At 38.3% G+C, this 11,113-nt stretch overlaps 1 protein-coding gene across 1 annotated transcript; it reads left to right on the top strand.

Annotated features, from left to right (window-relative positions):
• Positions 1–299: 299 nt before the first annotated feature.
• LOC133336314 (tyrosine-protein phosphatase Lar) lies at positions 300–10,826 on the top strand (the record flags this gene model as incomplete). Its single annotated transcript, XM_061544604.1, has 5 exons — positions 300–439; positions 2,676–6,011; positions 10,174–10,284; positions 10,349–10,654; positions 10,725–10,826. Coding segments are annotated over 5 exons (3,962 nt in total), but the record flags the coding sequence as incomplete, so codon positions are not given.
• Between the last annotated feature and the right edge of the window lie 287 nt (positions 10,827–11,113).

Raw genomic sequence — 11,113 nt, 5'->3', positions numbered from 1 at the left:
GATAATGTTTTTTTTTTTAAATTTTATATAATCATATAGTTATAAGCAGTATTATATAAAATAAAATCTATATTTATGTATAAAAAAATTAGTTAAATATCCTAATCTAAGCCTGTATTTTTAGTAATCCGTATATTGTAGACAAAATCCGATCACCCATATAGACTTAAGCGTATTTACATATGTATTAGTATTAAATTATATCGGCTATATTATAGGTACTATAAGTATGTGTGTATGTGTTTCCCATTATTTTTATTTGCATACTAATATTTTGTTGCATATTTTTCGCCGTTTAGTGCCTGGAGATCCACAAGAAGTTAAGGCTACTCCATTAAATTCCACCTCGATTCATGTCAGCTGGAAGCCGCCATTGGAAAAAGATCGGAATGGTATCATTCGTGGCTATCACATTCATGTACAGGAAGTTAGAGATGAGGTAAGAATAATTTGAGAAATTTATTTTTGAACAAGTGAAAAAGTTCGGCCGGATACCCTCCACCATAGATATACTAACAGCTACTTGTAATGAAAATATAGGAAAAATAACAAAAAGAGGAAATTTCTACAAAATTTCAGAAATTTTTAATTTTTAATGGATATTATACCCTCAGCCTTATGGCTAATGAGGCTGAGGGTATAATAATTACACTCTGAGACGGTGAAAATGAGCCTCATCGAAATATATGGGTTTTAGGTCCCATGTTTCTTTGGACCAAATTTGTTTTCATCCAAACTTTACCCATCTTATTATTTCTTCCAAACTTAGTTGAAGGTCGAAGATGGGGAATATCGGTCCGCTGCATCTGGTACCTCCCACAGATGGGCTAGGCTTAAATGCGGGTTATAGTTCATATATACTTCATTATCGAACCTTACGTTCTAGTTTTTTTTTTTGAAATGATTGCAACAGAGTCTTAAAAATAAAACCAAAACGCGGAACAAATTCGATAACTATTTCAATATAAACAAGTGAAAAAGCGTTAAGTTCCGCCGGGCCGAACTTTTTGGATACTCTCCACCACAAGTATACTGACAGGTACTTGAAATGAAAAATTGGACTGATATTTATAATTTTTAATAGAGACATTTAGTACCCAATAAGAACCCAATGTACCAAATTTTAGCGAATTCGGTTGAAATCGCGCTCAAGAACCTCAAAATACCGAAAATTTGGGGGTACCCTTATATGGGGGCTACCAGAAAAAGTGGGCTGATATTCATAATTTTTAGTAGAGATATTTTGTACCCAATAAGAACCCAATGTACCAAATTTCAGCGAATTCGGTTGAAAAACGCGCTCAAGAACCCCAAAATACTGAATATTGAGGGGTTCCGTTATATGGGGGCTACCAGAAAAAGTGGACCGATATTTATAATTTTTTTGTGGAGACATGTAGTACCCAATAAGAACCCAATGTAGCAAATTTCAGCGAATTCGGTTGAAAATCCCGCTCAAGAACCTCAAACTACCGAAAATTGGGGGTGCCCTTATATGGGGGCTACCAGAAAAAGTGGGACGATATTTATAATTTTTATTAGAGTTATTTGGGACCCAATAAGAACCCAATATACCAAATTTCAGCGAATTCGGTTGAAAAGTGCGCTCAAGAACCTCAAAATACCGAAAATTTTGGGTGCCCTTATATGGGGGCTACCAGAAAAAGTGGACCGATATTTATAATTTTTAATAGAGGTATTTGGTACCCAATAAGAACCCAATGTACCAAATTTCAGCGAATTCGGTTGAAAATCGCGCTCAAGAACCTCAAAATACCGAAAATTGGGCGGTGCCCTTATATGGGGGCTACCAGAAAAAGTGGGCCGATATGTATAATTTTTAATAGAGATATTTGGTACCCCATAAGAACCCAATGTACCCAATTTCAGCGTATTCGGTTGACAAACGCTCTCAAGAACCCCAAAATACCGGAAATTGGGGGTTATCCTTATATGGGGGATATCCGAAAAAATGGACCTATATTTAATTTTTTGTGGAGAGTTTTGGAACCTAATAAAAACTCAAAATACTAAATTACAGCCGGGCGGACGGACGTACAGTGGTAGATCGTCTTAGAATTTTACCCTGATCCAGAATATATATACTTTATAGGGTCGGAAATGAATAGTTCGATAAGTTTTGAAACGGAATGACAAAATTAATATACCCTCCATACTATGGTGGAGGGTATAAAAAAATCCACGCCCAAAAGTAGGCCATAAAAAATAATTTAAAATAAAATCCACGCCTAAAAGTAGGCCATGAAAAATTAATTTAAAATAAAATCTACGCCTAAAAGTAGGCCATAGAAAATTAAAATAAAATCCACGCCTAAAAGTAGGCCATAAAAATTAATTTAAAATAAAATCCACGCCTAAAAGTAGGCCATAAAAATTAATTTAAAATAAAATCCACGCCTAAAAGTAGGCCATAAAAAATTAATTTAAAATCCACGCCTAAATGTAGGCTTTGAAAAATTGATTTAAAAATCAATGCCTAAAAGTAGGCCATGAAAAATTAATTTAAAATAAAATCCACTCCTGAAAGTAGGCCATGAAAAATTAATTTTAAAAAATCCACGCCTTAATGAAGACCTTGAAAATCGATGTTAAAAAATATCAGCCTAAAAGTATGCACCAGTTTCTAATTTTAATCCATTTTCCTCTTCTTCCAGGGCAAAGGTTTCCTGAATGAACCCCTGAAATACGATGTGGTCGATGCCTTGGAATATAATGTAACCGATTTACAACCCGATACCAAATATTCCATACAAGTGGCTGCCCTGACACGGAAAGGTGATGGTGATCGCAGTCCTGCAGTTATTGTAAAGACCCCTGGAGGTGTACCCGTTCGCCCTACAGTTAGCTTGAAAATTATGGAACGTGATCCCACGGTCTCAATTGAATTGGAATGGGAAAGACCAGCTCAGACCTATGGCGAGCTACGTGGTTATCGTTTGAAATGGGGTATTAAGGATCACCCTCTCAAGGAGTTGTTGATGGGACCACATGAAACCAAGAAACCCTTTAAGGATCTTGAACGTGGTGTTGAATATGAATTCCGTGTTGCTGGCAGTAATCACATTGGTATTGGCCAAGAGACCGTCAAAATCTTCCAGACTCCAGAGGGAGCACCCAGTGGTCCTCCGGCAAATATCACGATACGCTTCCAAACTCCTGATGTTGTCTGCATTACCTGGGAGCCACCAATTCGTGAACATCGTAATGGTATTATCACCCGTTATGATGTCCAGTTCCATAAGAAGATTGATCATGGACTGGGTTCGGAACGTAATATGACCCTGAATAAAGTGGTGTACACGAACTTGGAGGAGAACACCGAATATATCTTCCGTATTAGGGCCTACACCAAGCAGGGAGGTGGTCCTTTCAGTGAGAAGATTTTAATTGAAACGGAACGGGATATGGGTAGAGCACCAATGTCCGTGCAGGCTGTGGCCACGTCGGAACAAACGGCGGAAATATGGTGGGAACCGGTACCAACGCGTAATAAATTATTGGGTTATAAGATTTTCTATACCATGGCGGCCGTGGATGATCTCGATGAATGGCAAAGTAAAACTGTGGGCCTCACGGAATCGGCGGATTTGGTAAATTTGGAAAAGTTCGCCCAATATACTGTGGCCATAGCGGCAAGATTCCAAACCGGCCTAGGGCGTTTAAGCGAAAAGGTCCACGTTAAGATTAAGCCTGAAGATGTCCCGCTGAATTTAAGGGCCCATGATGTCACGACTCACTCCATGACTTTGAGCTGGTCACCACCGATACGTCTTAATCCGGTTAGCTATAAAATCTCCTATGATGCCATGAAGGTCTTTGTGGACTCTCAAGGTTTTTCACAAACCCAAATTGTCCAGAAGCGGGAAATTATCCTGAAGGCCTATGCCAAGAGTCATACTATCAATGAGCTGAGCCCCTTTACCACCTATAATGTTAATGTCAGTGCAATGCCCAGTGATTATTCATATCGTCCTCCCACAAAGATCACAGTGACCACGCAGATGGCTGCCCCACAACCTATGGTAAAACCGGATTTCTATGGTGTCGTCAATGGGGAAGAAATTTTGGTAATTTTGCCACAGGCTTCCGAGGAATATGGTCCCATTTCCCATTACTATTTGGTGGTGGTGCCGGAAGATAAATCGAATTTGCATAAGAATCCTGATCAATTCTTGACGGAAGATTTATTGCCGGGTCGAAATAAGCCAGAACGCCCCAATGCCCCATACATTGCAGCCAAGTTCCCGCAAAGATCTATACCCTTCACCTTCCACCTGGGTTCCGGAGATGATTATCATAATTTTACAAATCGTAAATTGGAACGGGAGAAGCGTTACCGCATCTTCGTGAGAGCTGTCGTGGATACACCGCAAAAACATTTATATACCTCAAGTCCATTTTCGGAATTCCTCTCCTTGGATATGCGTGAAGCTCCTCCGGGTGAACGACCACATCGTCCTGATCCCAATTGGCCATCGGAACCTGAAGTCTCGGTGAATCGTAATAAAGATGAACCCGGCATGATGTGGGTGATCCTACCCGTCCTGGCTGCCCTGATATTGTCCACCACCTTCATCATTATTTACATTATCAAGAGGAGGAGACAACCTTGTAAGACTCCCGATCAGGCAGCTGTCACCCGGCCCTTAATGGCCGCCGATTTGGGTGCCGGACCCACACCCAGCGATCCGGTTGATATGCGCCGCCTTAACTTCCAAACCCCAGGCATGATTTCCCATCCACCCATACCTATATCGGAATTTGCCAATCACGTAGAACGCCTTAAGGCAAATGACAATCAGAAATTCTCTCAGGAATATGAAAGCATTGAACCCGGTCAGCAATTCACCTGGGACAACTCCAATTATGAATATAACAAGCCCAAGAATCGCTATGCCAATGTCACCGCCTATGATCATTCGAGAGTCATCTTACCCCTCATGGATGGGGTGGTGGGTTCGGACTATATAAATGCCAATTATTGTGACGGGTATAGGAAACATAATGCCTATGTGGCCACGCAAGGACCTCTCCAGGACACCATTTCCGATTTTTGGCGTATGTGTTGGGAATTGAAGACCACCACAATTGTTATGATGACCCGGCTAGAGGAGAGGACACGCATTAAGTGTGATCAATATTGGCCAACACGGGGCACTGAGACCTATGGTCAGATGTTTGTAACCATCACGGAAACCCAGGAGTTGGCCACCTATAGTATCAGGACCTTCCAGTTATGTCGTCAAGGCTTTAACGAACGCCGTGAACTGAAACAATTGCAATTTACAGCCTGGCCGGATCATGGAGTACCCGATCATCCTGCACCTTTCTTGCAATTCTTGCGTAGATGTCGTGCTCTTACTCCACCCGATTCCGGCCCAGTTGTGGTTCACTGTTCCGCTGGGGTGGGTCGTACCGGCTGCTACATTGTCATTGACTCTATGCTGGAACGTATGAAACATGAAAAAATCGTGGATATCTATGGTCATGTCACCTGTCTTCGGGCCCAACGTAATTACATGGTCCAAACCGAGGATCAATACATTTTCATACACGATGCCATATTGGAGGCCATAATTTGTGGTAATACTGAGGTCCCAGCCCGCAACTTGCATACCCATTTGCAAAAGTTGTTGACCACAGAGCCAGGAGAGAGTATTACCGGCATGGAAATTGAATTTAAGAAACTCTCCAACGTTAAAGTCGACTCATCGAAATTTGTTACGGCCAATTTACCCTGCAATAAACATAAAAATCGTCTGGTCCATATTTTGCCATACGAGTCATCACGGGTCTATCTAACACCCATACATGGGGTGGAGGGTAGTGATTATATCAATGCCAGTTTTATTGAAGGTTATCGTTATCGTTCGGCATATATTGCGGCACAGGGCCCCCTGCAGGATACCGCAGAAGATTTCTGGCGCATGCTATGGGAACATAACTCGACTATTGTGGTGATGCTTACGAAACTCAAGGAAATGGGAAGGGTAAGTTTGAAAATTTCATATATCACAAAAAAGAACGGTAACATACACGTTAGAATATATTATCTGGACCTTTAAAACCCCCCAAGTGGGGTGTAGGTTGATATGTGGACATCGCTCAAAATGTTATAAAATGCAATACATATTGGTGCAGAAGTTTTTAGCTCAGAACAACTCACAGAGTGCAAAATTATATTCTACATGGGCAGGAAATCTGAGCAGGACCTTAAAATTGAGTAGTAGGACGATTTGAGAACCTCACCCAAAAATCGGTCAAATGCAATAAATTTTGGTGTAGCTGTTTTTAGGCCATTACCAACCCCAAATGCGGTATTAGATCCGTTTTGGGTGGACAAGTAGGCCAGAACTTTAAATAATTGAAATATGGAGTAGTAGGGTGATATGGGGCCAGTGGGACAAGTACCATAAATGTTAGTACAGATATTTTTAACTCCAGACGGCTCCCAAAATGCAAAATATGGGAGTAAGAGGTGGTCAGAACTTCACCAAACCGAAAATCTAAGAGTAGGGTGATATGGGACAACATCAAATTAGAAAGTCGAGTAGTAGGGCGAGTCAATAGACCAAATACCATAAAATTTCGGTACATATATTTTTAGCTTCAGACGAATCCCAAAATGCAATACTATATCCGATATGGATTCTAAATGTGGCAAAAGCTTCACCAAACCGGAAATCGAGGAGTGGGGCGAAATAGGGACGATATTGACCAAAATCAATAGAATCTTCATTTATAAAGTTTTTACGTCAAAAAATAGTCAAAAATACATAATTTTATTTAACCCGCCATGAATCACTGATTATACCACATCTTAACGAAAATTTCCGTCAGAACCTCAAAAAATTCCGCCAAATTGGAATAGTAGAGTGATTACCATAACCATAATGTATGTATTTATAAACACGTTTTTAACTCAATATCTCAAATTCGGAATTATTTCCGATTCCAAATGCCGATTCAAGTGGAAAATGTGGACAGAACTTCAAAAATTCCGAAAATCGGGTAGTAGGGTGATATGGTGACCTCTACGACAAGTGTTCCAAAATCAATAAATGTTTGTAATCATTTTTTTTTACTCCATGACAATCACAAATTTGAAATTTAACAACCTTGATTTAAAAATATGATCCCGACCCTTTAGAACCCAAAAATCGACTAGTAGGGTTATTTGGGAACTCAACAAAAAGTAGTTTAAAAACTGTCTGTATTGATGTTTAGTACTCAAAACGACAACGAAAATTTAAATTTTATAGGATTTGTGACTAGAACTTCAAAAATCCACAGTTCGATTAGTAGGGTGAATATGGGGCCATGTGGAACAAATGTAATATTTTTTTTCCAAATTAATGTTTTGCTCAATACAAATGCCAAAATGAGGAATTAGAAACGATTCACGCCGAAAATGTGGTCAGAACCCTTTAAAATCCCGAAATTTTGAAGTAGGGCAATATAAGGACTTTAACAAAAAATTGCCAAAATTCATGAAAATTTTCTGCAATTAAAAGTTATTCTTAATGCGAAAGGCAAATCTCAATATAATTCGGATTTAGGTTGACAATGTGGTCAGAACTTCAAAAATTGGGAAAATTGAGTAGTAGGGTAAAATGAGGCTGTCGCAAAAGCTGACCAAAATCCATAAACATTTTGTACATAGGGGTTTTATCTCAATAAGAGTCTCAAATGGGAAATCATAACCAAGTTGATCTGATAATGTAGCTAAAACTTTTGAAATATCTGAAAATCTAATAGTAGGGTGATATGGAGACTCTGGGAAAAATGGACGAAAATAAATAATTTTTTGTACATAGGGTTTTTATTTCTCGCGAATGCGAAACCATTACCGCATTGGTCGAATCATGTGGCCAGAACTTCAAAAGGCCCCAAATCTATTACTACGGCAATTTGGGGACTTTGCCTTAAAGTTGGCCAAAGTCTATAATTTTCAGTAAATAAAATTCTAATTTACAGCCGATATCGATAGACAATCTGGCCAGATCGTCTAAAAAACCAAAAAATGGAACAGTAGGGTGATTTGGGGACATCGCTTAAAAGTTGACTAAAATCAATAAATTTGTATACATAGCTTATGTATCTCAATACGAATCACAAATGAGAAATCATATTCGAGTTGCTCGGATACTTTTGGCCAAAATTTTAAAAAGATCGGAAAATCAATTAATAGGGCATTATGGGGACATCACCTGAAAGTCGGCCAAAGTCAATAATTTTCAATATATAAGAATTGTTCTTAATGCGAATGCCAAATCAGAATCTCCAACCGATTTAGATAGACAAAGTGGCCAGAACATCTAAAAGATCATGAAAATCGAAGAGTAGGGTGATTTGGGGACCTCACCTCAACAATTTACCAAAATCGATAAATTTTTGCACATAGCCTTTTTACCTCAATACGAATCACAAATGGGAAATCATATTCGAGTTGGTCGGATACTTTTGGCCAAAATTTTAAAAATATCGCAAAATCGATTAGTAGGGCACTATGGGGACATCACCTAAAAGTCGACCAAAGTCAATAATTTTCAATATAGCCAAGCCAATAATTTTCAGTAAATAAAAAAATGTCGTAATGCGATTGCCAAATCAGCATTTTCAACCGCTTTAGGTAGACGATGTGACCAGGAATTCTAAAAAACCCTGAAAATCGAATAGTAGGGTGATTTGGGGACATCACCAAAAAATTTTACCAAAATCAATAAATTTTTGTACGTAGATTTCTTATCTCAATACGAATCACAACTGGAAAATCATATTCGAGTTTGTCGGATATTTTTGGCCAAAATTTTAAAAAGATCCGAAAATCGATTAGTAGGGCGTTATGGAGACATCACCTAAAAGTCGGCCAAAGTCAATAATTTTCAATATAGAAAAATTGTTCTTAATGCGAATGCCAAATCAGAATCTTCAACCGATTTAGGTAGACAAAGTGGCCAGAACATATAAAAAAGTATGAAAATCGACGAGTAGGGTGATTTGGGGACATCACCAAAAAGTTGTCCAAAGTCAATAAATTTTTGTACATAGCTTTTTTATCTCAATACGAGTCTGAAATGGGAAATCATATTCGAATTGATCGAATAATTTGGCCAGAACTTAAGAAAATCGGGAAATTGAATAGTAGGGCAATTTGGGACTCCACAAAAAAGTGAACCAAACTCTATGATTAAGAGTTTTGATTTATATGGTTGCCAAATCTCAATTTATAACCGATTTAGGTGAACAAGTTGACCAGAACTTCTAAAAAGCATGAAAATCGAATAGTAGGTTGATTTGGGGATATCACCTAAAATTGACCAAGATCAATAAATACGAATCTCAAATGGGAAATCATATTTGAGTGGGTCGGATGATTTGGTCAGAATTTAAAAAAAAAAATCGGGAAAATCGACTAGTAGGGCAATATGGGGACATCACATAAAAGTCGACCAAATTCAATAATTTTCAGTAAATGAAAAATGGTCTTAATGCGGCTGCCAAAAGCAGAATTTACAACCGATTTAAGTAGACAATGTGGCCAGAATTTCTAAGCAAGCATGCAACTCGAATAGTAGGGTGATTTGGGGACATCACTTAAAAATTTACCAAAATTAAATAATTTTCAGTAAATTAAGTGATCGCTTAATGCAAATGGGAATTTTATATCTGGGTTAGGCGGAACTTATTGTAACAACTTAAAAATTGTGCAAATTGAGTAGTAGGGTGATTATGGGACCTCTTCGGAAAATCATAAAATTTTTTGTTATAGGGTTTTAAAACACATGAATCGTTCATCAAATGATCCGAGGGCAAAATGGGATCAGAACCTAAATAACATCGGAAAAGAAACTTGAACGGATAGTTAGGCGTTATGTGTCCTCATCAAAAGTGATAGGGCCATCAAAATTAGTTAAAATTCAGTAAATTTTGGTACAGCGGTTTTTAGCTTATTATGAGTCACAGATCTCGAATTGTGTGGACTATGTTCCCAGAACTTCAAATAATCTGAAAATGGAGTAGTTGGGCGAAATGGAGCCTATTAGAAAGGATTGCCAAAGTTAATAATTCCGATGAGAATATAAAAGTTCTATTTTTCGAAAATAAATCAAAACTGTTATACAATGCTTTTATTAATATTATTTTTTACAGGAAAAATGCTATCAATATTGGCCTCATGAACGTTCGGTACGCTATCAATACTACGTCGTGGACCCGATTGCTGAATATAATATGCCGCAATATAAACTAAGGGAATTTAAGGTAAGTTTGATTAAAACTCAACAAAAAATCGAAACACTAAAAAATTATTCTGCCTTCCCCGCAGGTCACCGATGCCCGTGACGGTTCATCGCGTACTGTACGCCAATTCCAGTTTATCGATTGGCCCGAACAGGGTGTACCCAAGTCGGGTGAAGGTTTTATCGATTTCATTGGTCAGGTGCACAAGACCAAGGAACAATTTGGCCAAGATGGCCCAATAACTGTGCACTGTAGCGCTGGAGTGGGACGTACTGGAGTATTTATTACCCTAAGCATTGTCCTCGAACGTATGCAATATGAAGGTGTACTCGATGTCTTTCAAACTGTACGCATACTGCGAGCTCAACGACCAGCCATGGTTCAGACAGAGGTAAGATTTTTTGGAAATTTAATTTATTTCAAAAAAATATTGATTTTTTTAAAAAAAATTTCTTCTGCAGGATCAATATCATTTTTGTTATCGCGCAGCATTGGAGTACTTGGGTTCGTTCGATAACTATACCAATTAGTTGCCATTGCAGATGGTGTCTGTATAACAGATTATTTAACTTCGAAAGATGGCAAAGAACATGTTTTGGTTTGGTTTTTTTGGTTTCTGTTTTGAAATACTGACTCAAATGGCCCAGGCTTCGTAAATACAACCCTTTTGGATCCCCGAACTTCGGCAAAAATATAGAGGGAAACACATAGCATCTAAAGGAAAAAATCGTTTATATAAATTTTAAGTTATACGAAAATTGAGAAAGTTAAAATTTTCATGTATGGAAGTTGTAAAAAAAACTGTTATACAGACTTGTATAACAGTTAGGAAAGTGTTATACTTGTGGGG

Source organism: Musca vetustissima, unplaced genomic scaffold (assembly GCF_032173495.1).
Source record: "Musca vetustissima isolate MV318-11 ecotype Yass unplaced genomic scaffold, APGP_CSIRO_Mvet_v1 utg80835, whole genome shotgun sequence".
NCBI lineage: Eukaryota > Metazoa > Arthropoda > Insecta > Diptera > Muscidae > Musca > Musca vetustissima.
The sequence above is the reverse complement of the archived record's forward strand: the minus strand, read 5'-3'. Positions and strand labels throughout refer to the sequence as shown.